General features: G+C 42.5%; 2 protein-coding genes across 2 annotated transcripts in view; one reads left to right on the top strand and one right to left on the bottom strand.

The window, feature by feature from the left end:
* The window catches only part of lmbr1 (limb development membrane protein 1), a 55,887-nt gene extending 50,770 nt beyond the window's left edge, over positions 1–5,117 (bottom strand). Inside the window, exons 1-5 of the mRNA XM_060928573.1 lie at positions 4,930–5,117; positions 3,966–4,038; positions 3,836–3,875; positions 3,560–3,699; positions 3,047–3,150 (exon numbers count right to left, since the gene is read on the bottom strand). Coding sequence (XP_060784556.1) covers positions 3,047–3,150; positions 3,560–3,699; positions 3,836–3,875; positions 3,966–4,038; positions 4,930–4,992 — 420 coding nt within the window. The 5' untranslated portion in view covers positions 4,993–5,117. The remainder of the gene's footprint in view (positions 1–3,046; positions 3,151–3,559; positions 3,700–3,835; positions 3,876–3,965; positions 4,039–4,929) is intronic.
* Positions 5,118–5,663: 546 nt separating this feature from the next.
* Positions 5,664–21,670, top strand: c1ql4l (complement component 1, q subcomponent-like 4 like). Its single transcript, XM_060917654.1, is given in 5 exon segments — positions 5,664–5,678; positions 6,965–7,076; positions 18,930–18,992; positions 19,064–19,198; positions 21,027–21,670. Coding segments are annotated over 5 exon segments (603 nt in total). The 3' UTR covers positions 21,305–21,670.
* The last annotated feature ends 35 nt before the right edge of the window (positions 21,671–21,705 follow it).

Consider the following 21,705-nt stretch of genomic DNA (forward strand, 5'->3'; position numbering starts at 1 on the left):
CATTTATTTCCATCTTCTGCTCAGAGTTTATTTTCAAAACTAAACTGGAAGAAATTTCATAAAACTCTGCGGACTTGAAATGGGCGTGGCCTAATATTCTAATGAGCATGTTGACCGTATACAATACTGTCCCAAGTCCATGTGGTACAATTTTCCAGACCGGAAAAGAAAAAAAAAAAAAAGGAAAATAATTCCCGGGTCACGAGTTGAGATCGGATTTAGAAATCTTAACGTGACGAGTCTGTGCGACGGAGGAGACGGAGTAAAACCTCTCTCTCGAAAAATCCGCCAACAGGACGACGTCAAACTCCTGGGACAGCTCCAGCTACGCGAGCAAAGAGAGGCAGAAAGGGAAAAAAAACTTGAAAGAACGTGCGTGCTTTTATCGCTCCGATTGTAGGAACGTTCTTTAGTCACAGGTCTATCGCCAGAGGATCTTCATCTCATATATGTGGCAGATCACAGAATCCAGGGACACATGTCGGCCCGGGGGCATTTTGAGTTATTGGCAGATTCAGAAAGTCCAGTTTCTAAGCTTTCCAATGATGCCTTCCATGTGGAGATCTGACAATATTTGAAGAATGTGTGGCCTTTTGAAAGTGTATACCTCTTAAAACAGGAAAGGGAGAAAATCGCCCTCAAAGTTTTCCATCTCAGCTACTCTGGGTGCAGGGCGGGCACATAATGCTGCTCATCTGCATGACATTAAGGAAAGCCCTACCCCCTACGAGCTAGCACAATGCTACTTTCATGTAAACAAAGATCACCACGTCAATTTTCCTTCCATGCAAAGTATGCCCAACACAATTATGAAGTACAAAAACAAGTCCTAAAGTATACGTTAACGTTTTGTGGTTGAAAAATTACTCACACCGTAAGAAAGAAAGATAGCACGATGATGACACAACTAACAACACTAGTTTCATGTAAAGCCTCGGTCACAACCGGCCGTACCGTACGCGCTCCTACGGCCGGTCTACACGCAAAAAACGCAAGAAACACACAGAGAGCGCGCGTGTGACGTGCTGATTTTCGAGCCGCAGACCGGCTGCAGAGGTTCTTTGTCATGTCAAACAAACTCTACGGGCGCTTACGTTTTTTTCAGGTTGCAAGACAAACTTACGGCCAACGCGCGTCTTTCTCTATGAACAAAAAAAAAAAACGCAGCGATTTGGGAAACGCCAGAAATCACACGGCCAAAAAATCGTACGTCCGGTTGTGACCTAGGCTTAACCAAACCACAACACTCTCCGTTACGTGCAAAAATAACCACACAGCCTTAGATTAATAAACTCACCCCATCAGAAATAGAAACGGTGCCTTGCACACACCAATGCCTCCGATGGAATGTAATCCTAGAACGGTCCGTGTATCATCCGATCATTCAAGTATTCCATTCAATCTGGAAAACGAAGTTGCGGTTTTTTTGCTAGAAATGGTGATCTCTGATGTAAATACCGTGCGTCTGTTTGCTCCTCTGCGCTCTGTTTAGCTTGCTCATTCCATAGTGAAATCACACGCCTGTATGCAGCTAAGTAGCCACGAGCTCAGCTCGTATCATACAGCTGATTCGCGGAAAAAAAAAAAGACTTAAATCATCATGTGAATGGCCCATATGGTAATTTACCCACACCCCCCAGCAGGCTACAGTTCTGACAAAAACGAGACAATTTGCAACAAAAAATGTATGCTTTTCCAACAAAGCAATCTATTATCTGAAATACTGATTGCATTCTTCAAGATCTCAACTTGCACATGATGGAAAAAAACAAAAATCACAAATTTCGAAAAAAAAAAAAAAAAGCTTCTTTTGCGATTATCTCGGATTCGTTTCGGCCGACATGCGTCCCTGGATTCGGTGAGGCGTCACATATATGCTATTTTAGGGGAAAAAAAAAAAATCAACTCCAAGATACAAGGCTCGAACTTGAAACCAGGTCTCTGTGCTTCCCAGGAAAGGCGCAACGCCGATATTAAAACCTCACAGCGACACGGAATCGAGTGGGCCGTAAAACGCAGAGCCGGGCGTATATAAAAACGCCGCAGCTTTTAATGAACTCCCCTGTTTCATTTCCTCTCGTTAGAGAACGTAATGTGCGAGATTAAACGCAGCCATTACGGCGAGGCGAGCGTCAGACTCCGAGGGTCTGCCATCAAACCTCCACAGTCTGAGCTTTATGAGGCTGCGTGGCTCGACGGTTGACCTTCCCGTCCGTCTGCAGGGGGCTTTCATATGAGATCGTTTCCTCTCTTCTCGTCTCTCACACACACAGAGCGGACGTGTAGGGAGAAAGAAAGCAGTGCCTCTGCGTTTATGGATGATCAGTAGCCAGAAACAGGACAAATTACCTCTCGGCCTCGTAAACTACAGTAGCGGCTGATCTTTAATCTTTTAATCTTTATGCAAGTTCGATGAACGCGACAAAAACCAGGAGCCACTTCAAACCGTGAGACGGGAGGAACTAAACACGCACTTGGGTTTGGGTTTTTTTCCCCCTCCTTTTTGGTTTCAGATTTTGTCCAGGTCCACGAGCAGCCGTGGCTTTAATTTACGATATGAGAAATTTTTCGAAAGGAAGTGTGCTTTTGAAGTTTTCAGGGTTTGTGCCCTTAATGACAATAAGAGGCATAAAATGGAGAAAAGCAGCGTGTGCACACGCAAGCTTGAATACGGGTCAAAATTTATAACATTTATGGTACAATGCTAATATATATATATATTTTTTAATTATAGCGCCATTAGGAGACTGGGTCACTATTACTTTAAAAAGATACTGAAATATAAACACATTAAATTTAACTGAACTCTTATCCTTCATGTTAAAGGTGCGATCTGTAAAAAAAATATATTTTTTTTCTTCTTCATTAACCTGTATTTTGTTTCTTGGATTGCTCAGCCCCGCCCCTTTATACCTTAAAAGCTTGATTAAAAAAAAAAAAAAAAACACATCAGACAGGGTGGAGTCTAAGATTTTCATCTCGGCTGTAAACTAACACGCTGCTCCTTTAAAAGGTTTGAAAACACCAAGTGTTTTCGCGTCTGTACCTTTTTCGAGCCGGCGAATCCCTCGGACTCCAGGAAGAAGTAGGCGAAAGGCATGAGGACGAAGAGACACAGGTTGGAGAAGAGCGACACGAGGTTCCACAGACCTGCGGAGAAGAAAAAAAAAAGTCATTTATAAACACAAAAACTGAATAAACACACAGTGGGGGAAAAAAAAAAGACTAATGATTTAAAGCAGAAATATACATTTCTGTCCACTCAAGGGAACAGATGTGATACTCTGGTGCCCCCTGGTGGCCAGAAACAAAAGTACAAAACCTAATTATTAAAGCGCTGCTGCATTATACATATTTTAAAAAAAACTCTAAACCCTTTAAATATTTGAGCTGCAATTAAACTTAAAATATTTTATGAAGATAAAATTTCAATGAATCAACCCATCCTAGAACAGAAGTGTTAGACGGCACTGATTATTTTGATAATCCATTAATCTGTCGATTAATACTATAGAACTCTCGTAACGAGGCTTAATTAAGTAAGAGCGAGGACACTGACCGTGGATGAGGGAGCCATTGAGCCACTGAATGTAGTAGTTCTTGGGGAACAACAGAAGGATCTCGTTACTGATTATAGAGAACGGAAGGAGGAGGACAGCGCCTCCGGATTCGGCCAGGGTGAACGTACACAGGTACATACTGAGCGAGAGAGAGAGAGAGAGAGAGAGAGAGAGAGAGGTGCATTGGGTTATATTTTTAATAAAAACTCAATTACATACAGTACAAGTTACGATTAAAGCACCGACACTAAACCCGTGAACTGCAAATAACCCACGATATTCTGTTCACGACTGCGTCTTCATCTTCATGGTCATCTGTTGGAATAAGAAAGAATTCAAAACAAAGTATTGCAAAACATAAAACGATCGGTTTATAATCAAATCAAATCAAATCAGCATACTCACCAGTCTTCCTCTTGTAGTGCGTTATGATGCAGTAGGACACGATGTACAGCACGGCAAACAACAGGAAACAGATCTGCGCACAGAAAGAGGAAGGAAGAACAACGTTTAGAAGGTACGAGAAGACGGAAGTCTGGTCTGAAGGAGACGAAGTCTGGAAGGAGGTTTGCGAGGAAGCTCAGGAGGAAGTCCGGAAATAGATCTGGAAGGAAGTTTGGGGGGAAAATACAAAAAAAAAGTCCATCTCGCAAATCTAGCCTTCTGTCTACCCGGTGTATATATATATATTTATCCAGATCAGCAAGATATTCATCCATCCATCCACCTTTATCTGTCCATCAGTCCCTCTATTAGTCTACTAATTCCTCCATCTTCATGTCTGTCCATCCAGGTGACATCTAGCATCCCTGTATCTGTCTGTTCCTCTACTCATCAGTCTAACCCACCCACTGTCTGTCTGTCTGTCCACTAGTCACATATCTTTTGGTCTTTTTTTTAAATCTTTGTCCGTTTTGTTTTTATCCACTCATCTCTCAGCATCATTTAGCTAGCATCCCTGTATCTGTCTGTTCCTCTACCCATCAGTCTAACCCACCCACTGTCTGTCTATCGCTCCACCTGTCTGTCTGTCCACTAGTCACATATCTTTTGGTCTTTTTTTTTTTAAATCTTTCTCTGTCTGTCTGTCTATCCATAACCCTATTGTTTTTATCCACTCATCTCTCAGCATCATTTAGCTAGCATTAGTTTAGCTAACCGGAAGCTACCGACCCCCAGCTAATTTACATACGACCAACATCAAAAGCTACCCAATTAACAACCACATTAGGTTTAAAACGTGACGTTAAAACCACAGAATCATAAACCCGTTCCAAATTTCACACGCACGCACTAAACATTCCGAAGCTAGTCAGCTAACGTTCACACAAACACACAGGCTAGCTCGCTATTAGCCAGTTTAGCTTACAATGTACTCTCGGACTTGGCTGTGGAAATTCTGCTCTCTGATCGTGACATCGTCTTCTTCCATTCTTCATAATGCACATCACTTAGCTCATAGACTTCACAATCACGCCGCGAACTAGCTTCACACAAAGATTAGCTAGCAACCGAACAAACACTACGCGCATCCAAGGGGAAGCCTTATTACTTTCCCACCGCATTCCGAGAAATCCCGCCTCCTGCGCTGGGATTGGTTTGTGCAGCAAACGTTCGCAACTTCTAGCCAATCGCAGCGCACACAGCAGCGCAGTCCTCATCACATAAGGCGGGGCTTGTCGGAATTCGATTGGGGGGAGAAAAAAAACAGCCCGAAAGGGCTCGTCGAATAAATTGCGTCATCATTCCGCGACACATATAACCCGTAATAGCACAATACAATTTGTTAACGAAAGATTAGTTTAGAATTTTATATCAGTAAAATGAACCTTTTTTAATTATTTAATCCACACCTAAATTATATTATTGAAACCTCCAGCTTGTGAGATTTGTTTTATTTAGTTTTTTTTATTTGTTTACGTGTGTCACTTCGTTTTGCTTTTACTTGTTATTGAACTTGTTTAAATTTATTCTATTTTTATTTATCCTTAAGACTATTTAATCTTCTGTTTTTAGACATGTTTCCTTCTTCTTTGATTCAGGAGCTTGGTTGCAAATTTGAGTTAAGTGATTCTGAAGCATCATCACACTCCAACTTCCGGCATGAAAGACTCCAGGGTGTGTGGCACCGCAGCCAATCAGGAGAGAGAATAAGAGAGTGGAAGAGTGACGTCAGCTAGGGATGGGTATCATGATATTTTAGTGTAAGAATGGCATTTCTTTTCTTTAAGTAAAACCATGATGTAAGGAAACAAATGTAAACATTATTAAACAAATGTGATTGATTAACTATTAGTTACATGTACTAGTAGTTTGCTAAATAGCCTGTGTGCAAAATAAATTACAATGTAGTCAATCTACACAAATTTCTCATCTCATTATCTGTAGCCGCTTTATCCTGTTCTACAGGGTCGCAGGCCAGCTATCCCAGCTGACTACGGGCGAAAGGCGGGGTTCACCCTGGACAAGTCGCCAGGTCATCACAGGGCTGACACATAGACACAGACAACCATTCACACTCACATTCACACCTACGCTCAATTTAGAGTCACCAGTTAACCTAACCTGCATGTCTTTGGACTGTGGGGGAAACCGGAGCACCCGGAGGAAACCCACGCGGACACGGGGAGAACATGCAAACTCCACACAGAAAGGCCCTCGCCGGCCACGGGGCTCGAACCCGGACCTTCTTGCTGTGAGGCGACAGCGCTAACCACTACACCACCATGCCGCCCCTTGGAAAATTCAAATTTTAAAAAAAAAAAAGAAAGCATTGACATCTAAATTGACTTGTGTTTCATTGCAGACAGTATGAACCCAATATATTTCATGTTTGTTTGTTTTTCTGGTCAACTTCATCTCATCTCATTATCTGTAGCCGCTTTATCCTGTTCTACAGGGTCGCAGGCAAGCTGGAGCCTATCCCAGCTGACTACGGGCGAAAGGTGGGGTACACCCTGGACAAGTCACCAGGTCATCACAGGGCTGACACATAGACACAGACAACCATTCACACTCACATTCACACCTACGGTCAATTTAGAGTCACCAGTTAACCTAACCTGCATGTCTTTGGACTGTGGGGGAAACCGGAGCACCCGGAGGAAACCCACGCGGACACGGGGAGAACATGCAAACTCCGCACAGAAAGGCCCTCGCCGGCCACGGGGCTCGAACCCGGACCTTCTTGCTGTGAGGCGACAGCGCTAACCACTACACCACCCCTTGGAAAATTCAAATTTAAAAAAAAAAAAAGAAAGAAAGAAAGCATTGACATCTAAATTGACTTGTATTTCATTGCAGACAGTATGAACCCAATATATTTCATGTTTGTTTGTTTTTCTGGTCAACTTCATTTGTTAATATACAACCATTCCTGTGTTTCAGACCTGCAACACCGATAGATTTTGATTGAAGAAGAAGAAGAAGCCTTTATTTGTCACATCCCCACTCAAGCACACACACATACTCAGAGCAGTGGGCAGCCATGCTGCAGCGCCCGGCGAGCAGTTGGAGGTTAGGTACCTTGCTCAAGGGCACTTCAGCCCATGTTAACCTAACTACATGTCTTTGAACTGTGGGGGAAACCGGAGCATCCAGAGGAAACGCACACAGACACGGGAAGAACATGCAAACTCCACACAGAAACCCCCCCCGTCGGCCACTGGGTTCGAACCCGGAACCTTCTTGCTGTGAGGCGACAGTGCTAACCAGTACACCACTGTTGAACTGGTAAAACATGGTCTAGAAATGTAGACCTCTGCCACCTAAGAGAGTCTGCCTGACGGATATATTCGGGAGCAACAGTCACTGGTGCAGACGCAGCTGTTCAGACATGTTTCTCAGTTTATTGTAGGACAAACATGAGTATATATTCACATCCAAGCGTGTTGTAGCTATATGACTGGATGATGATGTGGTCAACGAGGCTAAGTTATCTATGTATGTCAGGGTGATGGAACATTACATTACTGGTCAGGATAACATTATGAAAGAAGAGAGACATATTACTGGTCAATATAACCTTCATTAAGCGGAGAGCAGAATGTACGAGCGAAGATAAATCTCAAGGATTTAACTAACCATAATAAGTAGCAAGCAGAACAGCCTGTACCAGTTTCAAGCATGCCAAACTGATATCTCTATCAAACACATTCCAAAAAAAAGTTGCGACGGGGCAGTCTAGGGCTAGTAATGAGGTAAAGCTATTCAATAATGTGATCTGAGGGCGGCATGGTGGTGTAGTGGTTAGCGCCGTCGCCTCACAGCAAGACGGTCCGGGTTTGACCGTAGGTGTGAATGTGAGTGTGAATGGTTGTCTGTGTCTATGTGTCAGCTCTGTGATGACCTGGCGACTTGTCCAGGGTGTACCCCGCCTTTCGCCCGTAGTCAGCTGGGATAGGCTCCAGCTCGCCTGCGACCCTGTAGAAGGATAAAGCGGCTAAAGATAATGAGATGAGAATGTGATTTGAAACAGGTGATGTCAACAGGTGGCTGTAATCATGATTCGGTACAAAATCAGTAGCCTATGCAGGAAAGCAGGAAAGGCTTCGTCTTTGAGATGTCCAGTTGTCATCAACAAACGTGTGAGAAGATTATTGAAATGTTTCAATGTTCCTCAAAGACAGGAAGGGATTTGGATATTTCACCCTATACAGTATATCATGAAACGATTCAAGGAATCTGGAGAAATTTTGGTGCATCAAGGACAAGCGTAATCTGAACACCCGTGACCTCCAGTCCCTTAGATGGCACTGCTCAAGAATTGCCATTCAAGATAACCGAAAGGTTGATAACAGCTAGGTTATCTTATGTTCTTGAGAAGAAAGGAATGCTGGCATAGTGGTTTTAGGAAAAGAAGGAATACCATGGATTCAGTAATAAGGCTAGAGACTGAAATAAGGATGGGCCAGACAAAAAAAAGAAGGAGTCAGTAATGGTGGGTGCTGGTGGGAGAGTTTTTAACTGGATAAAGGATTTTTTTTGTTTGGAAGAAAAATCCAACTAAGGTTTGGGTCAGACCTGCCAAATCAATACATCGTCGGAAATGGCACGCCTCAAACGAGTGTGATCAGCCTGTTACTTTTTATAATTATGATTCTCTGAAAAGATAGAGACCGGTAGATATTGGCAGGTCACTATTTGCAGACGATGGGGCCAGTGGTGGCTCCTGAATTTTTTTTCGGGGGGGGCAATTTTCCCCCGTTACGTCTACACGGACCATAAATGTCCACAGGACTGAAGTAAATTGGCCTAGGTAGCAAGTCAATAGTCAACCAAACCCAGAAAAGCACCACGGTGACTGGAGCCCTCAGTTTCGTCTTTGCCTCGTAGAGCTAACTCGAACACTCCACAAAATTTAACGCGTTGGGTGAGCCGGTTTAATCATAGACATATAAACATAGACGCCGCATTGAGCTGGTGGCCCCGTTGCTGGGATACGTCAGAGCGTCCGCCATATTGGATGTGGCAAATCTTCCCCGTAAACCAATGCAAGTAAATGGACTGAACTTCATAAAGCCCCTTTCTACAATAATATTTAACTCGATGCCTTTTATTCACCCATTAAGACACACATTTGGGAAACAAACAGGCATCAAAACAACACGTATAACTTTTAATGTGATGGTTATAAATAGTGTGTGAAATCCCCTGTACACTGCAAACTAGCGACAGATACGCTCAGGTAAGCTAATCAGTCAGCATACCGTAGCAAGCTACCAAAACCTGAGGCCACAATAACCAACCTACAAGACTGAATATGATAAATGATGGAAATAGTGGAAAAACTGGAAATAGTGAATGAAAATAAAAATGTACTGTTTTATTTATTGAGTCACCACACAGACCTACTCTCGCTGAATAAAGTGAGCTGAATGAGCGCCAAACTGAGTTCGGCCAGGTTCTAACGTCATACCAAAACAAAATACATCTCTGATTTCTTCACATTCAGAAAGGTTAAAAACATTCATCATACGTTCAAAAACGTTCATCATAGTGTGGCACTGTATTCTCTAATTCTCACTGCTTATAACTCTACACCTCCCCGGTGGAGATGAGCTGGGAAACTGAAGACTGAAGGAACAGCTCCCTCTCTGATCCTGACTGTCTGACCTGTTCTGTCAAAATCCTTCATATTAGCCACAAAGTCAGGAAAATCTGTTCGTAAAATTACGTTATAATGACCAAATACAATGAAAAGTATTTTTCCAGTCTCACCTGTGAAAGGTAATCCCATGTGATCTCGTTTGGACGGTAAACCTGTTGGTACAGTTAAACGCAGCACATGAATGAGGCATCTTTATTCTCGGCTACTGTCTAGACGCTATACCAGAGACGGTTGAAGAATCTCCACTTTGCCACATCCAATATGGCGGCGAAGATGACGTATGATTCTACGCAGAATGCGGCGTCTATGTTTACATGTCTATGGGTTTAATATGTGCCTGTTCTTATCGTTGTGGCGGTGAACTGCTAGCCTGTAGCCCTCATCCGGTTGTGTAGCGATGTTCACTCTCCCAAAAGCCGAAAATTTCAGGCAGCTGTCCATGTGAATCTTTGATGACTCATGTTTTTTTATTTTCTCCGACAAATGATGCATGTCCGAAACTCCAGTGACCGTCCAAGCAGTGTTGTCCGTGGAGCCCCTCCAGGGTGGAAAAGTAAGCAGGGGGAGCAGAAAACCGCTGAGGCGTCCTCACAGCCAGCTCACCAGGATTTGCGCTGGGACCATGTTGAAGTAAAACCTCGAGTATATGATTTCCCCCCCTTGTCGAAATTTGTTTTATGTTTCGATTTGGTCGAGGGGGGTCCAGCTTGTTTTGTTGCCAATTTAGCTCGATTTGATCGCTGACTAAATGGAACTTCTTTTAAGGACCGCACTGAATTGCTTTCCGCATCCATCGCACCTCAGAAACTGAGCGGATCGAACGCAACTTTGCCGCGCTTCGCAGTGACGTAAGCACGTTAGGGCAAGCCCCCCCGGAACCCATAGAGATTGCATTGAAGTGTCAGTCAGGAGAAAAAAAATATATATTAACATGGGACTCTATCAGTGAACTCTTGGGCGATTTTCAGCGTGACTGAAATCGCCCCAAAAGGGGCGGTACTCTAGAAGCAAGACCACCCTGATTGGACAATGATACCCAGAGACAGATTAAAATGGCCTCGAGCAGCGCTGGTGAAAGTTTGTTTTAAAAAAAGACTTTTTTTTTTTAGTTTTGGCAGTGCGTCGCCCAATCGCCCTTGCGTACCAGCCGCTCTTGGATGGGGCACTGTGGAAAAGAGGTGGGAATACGGAGCATGGAATCAGAAAAGTACAAGGCGCGATAGATAAAGTGGTAGAGTGGGGATATGATTGGGGTGTAGGTTCTCAGTGGAAAAAAACCCTCAGTCTTTTTCACCAGGAAAAAAGAGTTGAGGAAAGGGTGTACGGGAAAGACCTGGAAAAGATAACACTGAAATTTTAGTGTGTTCATTTTGATTCCTGATTAACACGGAGGGCGGCACGGTGGTGTAGTGGTTAGCGCTGTCGCCTCACAGCAAGAAGGTCCTGGATTCGAGCCCCGGGGCCGGCGAGGGCCTTTCTGTGCGGAGTTTGCATGTTCTTCCCGTGTCCGCGTGGGTTTCCTCCGGGTGCTCCGGTTTCCCCCACAGTCCAAAGACATGCAGGTTAGGTTAACTGGTGACTCTAAATTGACCGTAGGTGTGAATGTGAGTGTGAATGGTTGTCTGTGTCTATGTGTCAGCCCTGTCCAGGGTGTACCCCGCCTTTCGCCCGTAGTCAGCTGGGATAGGCTCCAGCTCGCCTGCGACCCTGTAGAACAGGATAAAGCGGCTAGAGATGATGAGATGAGATTAACACGGATAGAGCATGTCAGGAAAATGGAGGAAAAATGCAAAAAAGGTAATAAATGTGATGAGGCGTCTGGCTAGTAGGGACTGTGGAGCAAGTTGCTCATCATTGAGGGAAAACAAAAAAAAACATGTGTGTATGTGGCTTTAATAAGATCTGTGATGGATTATGGCAGTATTGCATATGGATCAGCAGCCAGGTCTCTTTATAAGGAAACTGGATGTGATTCAGGCAAAGGCATTGAGAGTGTTCAGTGGGGCTTTTAAAACATCGCCACCAGTATACTGGCCCTACAGGTGGACATAGGAGAAATACCTTCAGAATTAAGAAGAATGCAACTGATGGCAAATTATTGGGTTAACTTGCAGGGGCACAGTGATCCTCACCCCACAAAAGAAGGAGTTTTACAGGCGTGCTGGGAGAATGGGAGTAGTCAGAAGGATAACTTTGGGCAAGTAGGAAAAGACATCGTAAAACAATTAGGAATATTTGGTTTGAGAATGAGTCCTTCAGCAGTTTATCTGGTGGTGGCTCCGTGGATGTTGGTACGGCCGGACATAGACTGTTTGTTTTTTGTTAAACCGTCAAAAGGAAAGATTTGGTAAATTCATTCACAGATCGTGTAATGACAAATTTACACAGATGGTGTTCAGGAACCTGAGCAACAGGATTTGAGGTGGCAAATTAATACCAGATAAAGGAATTGGAAGAAACAAAAGAACGTCTAATAAGATGAGAGTTTACACAGTGGAGATGGTAGCAGTTTTGATTACATTAAGGTGGGTGGAAATAACTAAACAAGATAAGGTTTTGCTATGTTCCGATTCAACTTCTGTCCTTGCAAGTCTAAAGTCAACCTTTGTTGGCTCCATCAGTCTCAGTAGACCATGGATGCGCCCGGTCGAGGTCTCGGTTGGACGTAGAGCATCGTCAACTGTGGCTAAACAAGCCGATCCATGAGTGACAGTCCTTTGCACGGCAGCTGCACACAAAGGCTGGTGGTTCTAGCTGGATGGCTGCTGCAGCGTTCCTTCTCTCTCTCCTGTCCGACCAGAATCTGGTTCGCTTTTCCTCAGCTGTGGTGATGCCTGTGCGTACAGCCTGTCACCAGGCACAATGGTTTGCAGCTGTCTCTTCCCATGTGTCCACGCTGATGTCGGCAGACTTGAGGTCACACTTGTAAATGTCCCTGTATCATAGTAGTGGGTGCCCTGTGGGCCGGGATCCCACGGCAAGTTCTCCGTACAGGATCCTGCACACAATGAACGTGGCCGAGCCAACGTAGTTGTTGCTGCTGTGTGAGAAGGGCATACATGCTTGGTACGTTGACCTGGTCCAGGATACCCTTGTTTGGCACACGGTCCTTCCAGGCGATGCCAAGGATCCAGCGCAAACACTGCATGTGGAAAGTGTTGAGGTGGTGCTCTTAGCGCTTGTCGGCTGTCCAGCTCTCGCTGCCGTAGAGGAGAGTACGCAGGCTCTGTATACTGTGATCTTAGTGGCTGTAGTGAGTTTCTTGTTTTCCCACACTCTCTTAGACAGCTTGGCCATGGCAACAACAGTTTTTCCGATCCACTTGTTGAGCTCAGGGTCGAGGGAAAGGTTGCTGGAGACTGTCAATCCTAGGTATGTGAACTCATCCACCACTTGCAGGGTGTGATCGCCAATGGTGATGCTGGGTGCTTTGCTGACCTCTTGGCCCATGATCTCTGTCTTCTTCAGACGAATGGTGAGGCCAAATTTCTGACAAGCACGTGCAAGGGAGCTGACCAGCCTCTGGAGACCAGCTTGTGTGTGGGACGTGAGGGCATCATCATCAGCAAATAGGAGTTCCTGGATCAGGACCCGGCAAACTTTGCTCTTTGCTCCGAGGCGTGCAAGGTTAAAGAGCTTGCCGTCGGACCTAGTGTGTAGGTACACTCCATCATCAGGTGCCCTGAAGGCATATGACAGTAAAAGGGAAAAGAAGATCCTGAAAAGTGTTGGGGCGAGGACACAGCCCTGCTTCACACCACTTTCGATGGGGAAAGGTTCTGAGGAAGAACTGTCAAACTGCACTATACCCTGTATGCCATCACGAAAGGAGGTGATAAGCTTCAGCAGCTTTGGCGGGCATCTGAACTTCAAGAGTGAGAATAGGGCTGTTCTGCTCACCAGGTCGATGAAGGCAACACATCAGGGCTACCTCCATTCTCAGCTCTTGTCCTGGAGCTGCCTGAGTGAGAAGATCATGTCGATCATACAGTGGTGCTTGAAAGTTTGTGAACCCTTTAGAATTTTCTATATTTCTGCATAAATATGACCTAAAACATCATCAGATTTTCACACAAGTCCTAAAAGTAGATAAAGAGAACCCAGTTAAACAAATGAGACAAAAAATATTATACTCGGTCATTTATTTATTGAGGAAAATGATCCAATATTACATATCTGTGAGTGGCAAAAGTATGTGAACCTCTAGGATTAGCAGTTAATTTGAAGGTGAAATTAGAGTCAGGTGTGAGTGGGCACCCTGTTTTATTTAAAGAACAGGGATCTATCAAAGTCTGATCTTCACAACACATGTTTGTGGAAGTGTATCATGGCACAAACAAAGATTTCTGAGGACCTCAGAAAAAGCGTTGTTGATGCTCATCAGGCTGGAAAAGGTTACAAAACCATCTCTAAAGAGTTTGGAATCCACCAATCCACAGTCAGACAGATCGTGTACAAATGGAGGAAATGAGTCCACCATCAGGAGGACACTGAACAACAATGGTGTGCATGGCAGGGTTGCAAGGAGAAAGCCACTGCTCTCCAAAAAGAACATTGCTGCTCGCCTGCAGTTTGCTAAAGATCACGTGGACAAGCCACAAGGCTATTGGATAAATGTTTTGTGGACAGATGAGACCAAAATAGAACTTTTTGGTTTCAATGAGAAGCGTTATGTTTGGAGAAAGGAAAACACTGCATTCCAGCATAAGAACCTCATCCCATCTGTGAAACATGGTGGTGGTAGTATCATGGTTTGGGCCTGTTTTGCTGCATCTGGGCCAGGACGGCTTGCCATCATTGATGGAACAATGAATTCTGAATTATACCAGCGAATTCTAAAGGAAAATGTCAGGACATCTGTCCATGAACTGAATCTCAAGAGAAGGCGCGTCATGCAGCAAGACAACGACCCTAAGCACACAAGTCGTTCTACCAAAGAATGTTTAAAGAAGAATAAAGTTAATGTTTTGGAATGGCCAAGTCAAAGTCCTGACCTTGATCCAATGGAAATGTTGTGGAAGGACCTGAAGCGAGCAGTTCATGTGAGGAAACCCACCAACATCCCAGAGTTGAAGCTGTTCTGTACGGAGGAACGGGCTAAAATTCCTCCAAGCCGGTGTGCAGGACTGATCAACAGTTATTGCTGCACAAGGGGGTCACACCAGATACTGAAAGCAAATGTTCACATACTTTTGCCACTCACAGATATGTAATATTGGATCATTTTCCTCAATAAATAAATGACCAAGTATAATATTTTTGTCTCATTTGTTTAACTGGGTTCTATTTATCTACTTTTAGGACTTGTGTGAAAATCTGATGATGTTTTAGGTCATATTTATGCAGAAATATAGAACATTCTAAAGGCTTCACAAACTTTCAAGCACCACTGTATGAAGCGAATAAATGTCAGTCTTTGTTTAAAAAAAAAGTGTTTAAATGAAAAACCTGTTCCCTTATATTGTTTGTTAGCGGAGACCTGTGTTTATAAATATATCTATTTCAAATTAATGTAGTATTTAAATAAGTTGAGTTAAAAAAGTAGTTTTGTCCCTTCTCAAGAATCAGTTAAATTTATCTTGATTTTTTTTTCCCTTTTCTTTTTTGGTGCATTCAGCTCTGCTCTACGAATATCTGTAATACGTGGTTTATTCTTATTCTCGACCTTCTGTCTTGGTTTATTGGCACTGTGTAAACTTTGTAGCTCTTCCCATTTTGAGTCGGACTTTAAAATTACCCTTGATGCAAAATATTTTATTGGTTCAACTAGAATTTAGTAAGCAGAAAACAGAGAAATAAACATTCAACAAACTGTCGGCATGTAACTTGGCAGTATGTGTAAACGCCCATAACGTGTACACAAAACTGGAATTATTGATTTCAATCCCAAATTGTAGCAATTCAAAGATTTTGCTTTGCGAAAACACCTATAAAAGATTTATGCTGGGAGAAACGATCAGCATTTTGCACTTCATTCACCACAAAAGTTGACACATGATACGAATGCTAAGCGTTTTTATTGTGAGGCTGAAAAGGTGATGCATCAACAAGTGTGTGAAATCTAAAAGGTCGTTCGTGAGGCTAGGCTTCATTCTGAACGTTTAGAATCCAAGGTTAGGGTGGTGGTGGTTTGTGTGCCTTTTACGTCAGACGAGGATCGTATACGCAGGCCGTACGCAAAACAGTGGAAGTCACATTATGCCAGTTTTCTCCAGATGCAGAGGAGTGTTTTGTCCTGCTGTACATAGAGATAGAATCAGGTCATTGGGTCCAACATGGCCATCCTGTTGTGAAAGGTTACAACCCTGAACCTTGGGACGTGATGGGCAAATCGCAAATAAAAAGACACAACCCACTCGTCTCTGGTTCTAGTTTTGCCAAAGTTCTTGTTTACTTTAGAATCCACGGATTTATGCAAAAGGGTTAGGAAGAGCAGCGTCCTCCATTAAAACGAGCTCTAAAGGCAAGCTGTGATCACTCCTGAACGAACCTCCATCCTACAGCCGATCGACTGAAACTGCAGCTGGACTAAACATGGTTAAACCGAGCATGCTGAGTATCGCTCAGTTAGTTTTGCTGCTTTGTGCATGGGGCGTTCAGACGCAGGATTTCCTGACACCCGCACTGAACATTCTTGGTGAAATTGCAAAAATCAAGAACCTGGAAGAAAGACTGAATGCAACAGAGGACACAGTGCAAATACAAAACAGCTTGGTGACTGAGCTAACCTTAGTAGTGGAGCAGCTGAAGAGTGAAAATGATGGTACAGGTCTTATTCTTTAGCCATGTTCATTTGGATCAAACAAGTATCCTGGAATTAATTATCCAAAACTGTAGGTTTTTTTTTTTTACACTGTAAAAAATGTCCGTAGAATTAACAGTGAATTTATGTAAAATCATGACATAAAAACAATGAAGCAGTGTGTAATTTACATCAATATACTGTAAAACTCCTAACCAAATACCACTGTTAATGTATCAGTAAGAATATGTTGAATTGATCATTTTTTTGTAGAATTTACAAATTGTTGTAGTTTAAACACAAACTGTAATACTAAAACAGAATGTGCTAGTTAAAATTACATCATTGCCCTGTTAAAAAAAAAAAAGTCAGTAGAGGCTCTCCGGCACATTTCGTAAAACTCTAAATCAAATAAAATATCTGTCTAGTAGATCATTGCTTGTAACCATCATTTTGGAGCCACGAAAACAAAATTAAATAAATTAATAAAAACAAAACAAAAATAAATAAATTAACAGTTATGTATTGATTATTGTACATTGAATACCTGTAAAATTAACATTTAGTTATCATTAATTGTACATGGAAACCCAGTGAAATGTACAAGTTATTCTGTAACGTTTACATTTCACTGTATTTTTAACAGGATTATTCTGGCAACCACAGCTGCCAGTATTTTTCCGTAAAAACAACGGATTTTTTTTTTTTTTACAGTGTAGGGAATGTATTCAAACCGATTTGCATTTTGGTCATTCAAAAGTAATCATATAACTACACACACACACACACAGATGTACAACCCCGATTCCAAAAAAGTTGGGACAAAGTACAAATTGTAAATAAAAACGGAATGCAGTAATTTACAAATCTTAAAAACTGATATTGTATTCACAATAGAACACAGACAACATATCAAATGTCGAAAGTGAGACATTTTGAAATTTCATGACAGCAACACATCTCAAAAAAGTTGGGACAGGGGCAATAAGAGGCTGGAAAAGTTAAAGGTACAAAAAAGGAACAGCTGGAGGACCAAATTGCAACTCATTAGGTCAATTGGCAATAGGTCATTAACATGACTGGGTATAAAAAGAGCATCTTGGAGTGCCAGCGGCTCTCAGAAGTAAAGATGGGAAGAGGATCACCAATCCCCCCAATTCTGCGCCGACAAATAGTGGAGCAATATCAGAAAGGAGTTCGACAGTGTAAAATTGCAAAGAGTTTGAACATATCATCATCTACAGTGCATAATATCATCAAAAGATTCAGAGAATCTGGAAGAATCTCTGTGCGTAAGGGTCAAGGCAGGAAAACCATACCGGGTGCCCGTGATCTTCGGGCCCTCAGACGGCACTGCATCACATACAGGCATGCTTCTGTATTGGAAATCACAAAATGGGCTCAGGAATATTTCCAGAGAACATTATCTGTGAACACAATTCACCGTGCCATCCGCCGTTGCCAGCTAAAACTCTATAGTTCAAAGAAGAAGCCGTATCTAAACACGATCCAGAAGCGCAGACATCATCTCTGGGCCAAGGCTCATTTAAAATGGACTGTGGCAAAGTGGAAAACTGTTCTGTGGTCAGACGAATCAAAATTTGAAGTTCTTTATGGAAATCAGGGATGCCGTGTCATTTGGACTAAAGAGGAGAAGGACGACCCGAGTTGTCATCAGCGCTCAGTTCAGAAGCCTGCATCTCTGATGGTACGGGGTTGCATTAGTGCATGTGGCATGGGCAGCTTACACATCTGGAAAGACACCATCAATGCTGAAAGGTATATCCAGGTTCTAGAGCAACATATGCTCCCATCCAGACGACGTCTCTTTCAGGGAAGACCTTGCATTTTCCAACATGACAATGCCAAACCACATACTGCATCAATTACAGCATCATGGCTGCGTAGAAGAAGGGTCCGGGTACTGAACTGGCCAGCCTGCAGTCCAGGTCTTTCACCCATAGAAAACATTTGGCGCATCATAAAACGGAAGATACGACAAAAAAGACCTAAGACGGTTGAGCAGCTAGATTCCTACAAGAATGGGTTAACATTCCTATCCCTAAACTTGAGCAACTTGTCTCCTCAGTCCCCAGACGTTTACAGACTGTTGTAAAGAGAAAAGGGGATGTCTCACAGTGGGAAACATGGCCTTGTCCCAACTTTTTTGAGATGTGTTGTCATGAAATTTAAAAATCACCTAATTTTTCTCTTTAAATGATACATTTTCTCAGTTTAAACATTTGATATGTCATCGATGTTCTATTCTGAATAAAATATGGAATTTTGAAACTTCCACATCATTGCATTCCGTTTTTATTTACAATTTGTACTTTGTCCCAACTTTTTTGGAATCGGGGTTGTATTCATACAACCGTATTCCCACTTTTTTGCTTTATTTCCAAAATAAATAAATAAATAAATAAATAAAGTATTCAGCTGGTAAAGACTCAAATGGTATTCATGTTTAAAGTGTACAACAATGGATTATATTTAATTTTATGTCTATCTTAAACAGCTCTGAAGACAACAGTCCAAACTTTACAGGCTCAAGTCGTGACTCTGCCGCAAGAAACCAATGGTAAATAAAGATCATCATGATGTTTGGGGTTTATAATAAATACTTTATTGAAACAAATCTTGTTTTTGTAGACAGGAAGGTCGCCTTTTCAGCATCGCTTTTAGCTTCTGGAGAGGGACATACCGGACCTTACACTTCTGTCTCGTCCCCATTAATCTACAAAAAAGTCTTCACCAACATCGGAAATGGCTATAACGCAGAAACAGGTAAATATGTGCTATGATAGTACACACACGTTCGTTTTCTGGGGCAGAATGACATGTACATTAAAGATGGACAATTTAAAAAAAAAATTATATAATTTTTTATTTATTTATTTGGTGCACAAGTTAATTGATTTTGGGGTTTCCCCAAACAACCACCCTGCTTTTATCAGAATTCTGGTTGGATAGTTGACCACGAAATTTGTTGGTTTCCTGGAACTTGGAAAGACCAAAAAGCTGCTTTATCCATTTCACAACCAGCTTGGATGCATTTGGAGTCACTGTCCTGCTGAACATCCAACTGTGTCCAAGTTTCAAAGGTCGAGCTGATGGTTTGAGGACCCGTGGAACAATTCCAATGCAGTCCTCTTTCTTCATTATTGCACCAGTTCCACTGGCAGCAAAAAAGCCCCAGAGCTGATGCTACCACCACGTTTAACAGTTGATAGTGTTCCTCTGTACCTCGTGTTAGTGTGGCCAAACAACCTGAACTTCTTCTCATCTGACCATAAAACCTTTCCTCCAGAAGGCTTTTTCTTTGTCCATGTGGTCAACTGCAGACTTCAGTCGAGCTTGAAGGTGTGGATTTTGGAGCAGGAGCTTCTTCCTTGGACGGCAGCTTCTCGGTCCACAGTCATGTAAAACTCACTTTATTGTAGTCAGTGTTCCAGCAGCTACCAGTTCATGGCAGGCCTGTGCCTTCAGGGTTCCTGACCATCCAAACCAATTTCCTCTCAGCTGAGTTTGGCTCTCATTCCAGCAAAGTGGCTTCACCGCCCAATAACGTGTACTTACATATAATTATTCAGAGATGTCCACAAGCGCTGGTGATTTTCTTCGGCTACACAGACGGTCGGCACCGGCTACTCGATCCCAGGGAAAAAAAAACAACTTGCCTTTCAAATGTTTAAGCAATTTATATCATCTCCACTGCAAACTCAATTATTTCTCCATGAAATTGTCTTCAATTTGGGTCTAGCATGACCAGAAGGGACAGCATATTTGTTGATCGATTTTTACACTCCGATTGGCTGAGCCAGACCACGCCGTAGCGTACGTTACGCCATATAGTTACGTTACAGAGCCAGGCAGCGTACTATAAGGGGCAACAGAGAAAGCCAAGCATCTTTAATACATATTTTGCAAGAAAATGGTTAGTAACTTATTAGCCGAGAGTGCACCAGAAGACATTTAAAGTGAAAAATTTTCTGGGGAGGCATGCCCCCAGACCCCCCTTACAAATTCCAAAGGCACCTACTACTTCTTTTAAGCCGGCTACTTCAGATTTTCTGGAGAACGCGGATCTTGGAATCGGCAGTTGTTGAGAAATCTCTCTCAGGTCTGCACTGAGCTCCTTGGACTTTCCCCATTGTACTTTCCCCATTGTACTGTGTTGGTCAATCCACTGAGTGCTGTCAGACACACTATGTTGTGCACAGAGAAGCGACCAGCCGGAGTCACTCGTCGCTAACAGGAAGTTAAGACACCTTGGCAAGTTAAGAGACATTTTGGAATGAGCCTTCAGCACCACTGAATTAATAATGCAAGTGGGTGTGTATACATTTCTGACCCTGTGTTAATTTCAAAAAACCCAAAATAAGTTCAACTCGTACAGCAAGTTCCCCCCCCATTAAAAGATGCATGTTGTACAACCGTTCTACCACAGAATGACAGTCCAAATGCGTATGCCGTCAATTTTATTATGAAGTGATGCTTTGTTATAGTTCTTTTCACAAATAAGTGAATATATTTGGGGTGTTGTTTTTTTTGTTCCCCCTACTCACAGAATCTTTCATCAAATTTGTAAAACTGTCTTCCTTCCATATTTCAGGGACTTTTACAGCACCAGTGAAAGGAGTTTACTATTTCTGGTTCTACGCTCACTGTCACACCGGCAACAGAATGGCAGTCAGTCTGTATAAAAATGGAAATTGACAGTGCTCGGTGTTTTCCCAGAGGCCCTACACTAACGGCAACGCCAGCAATGGGATTGTGTTAACTCTAGAAGAAGGAGATGAGATATACACGAAGCTTTGGGATAATAGCTGGGTTTTTGATGATCCAGCAAGCTACACCAGTTTTGGAGGATTTTTACTTTTCCCTCTGTGAAATGGCAGCCTGTGATATTCCATTAATGGGCAGTGATTGGGATGTGATATGCAGGAATTTCATTAGGAATGTTGTGCGATACATAAAAAAAGGTTTCATAACCAACAGTAAAATCATGTGAGATTAGTAAGTGAAATAAGAGAGAGAGAGATTTGTTTATTGAGATTTTATGAAAAAAAAAATTGTAGTGTGATGGGAGGAATAAAGTGGAAAGAAAAACAAGTTTATGAATAAAGCTAATGAAAAGTGTTCATAAAATTTAAAATGCAGTAGCCAGTTAGGAGAAGACTAAGGAGTCACTGCGGATATACATTTAAAAAAAATAATAAATGTGTACTACATTTGTGCATTAATGTGCAGACAATGAGAATAAAATGGTGGGAATAAATAATGGGATACAA

Source organism: Neoarius graeffei, chromosome 1, assembly GCF_027579695.1.
Source record: "Neoarius graeffei isolate fNeoGra1 chromosome 1, fNeoGra1.pri, whole genome shotgun sequence".
Classification (NCBI taxonomy): Eukaryota; Metazoa; Chordata; class Actinopteri; order Siluriformes; family Ariidae; genus Neoarius; species Neoarius graeffei.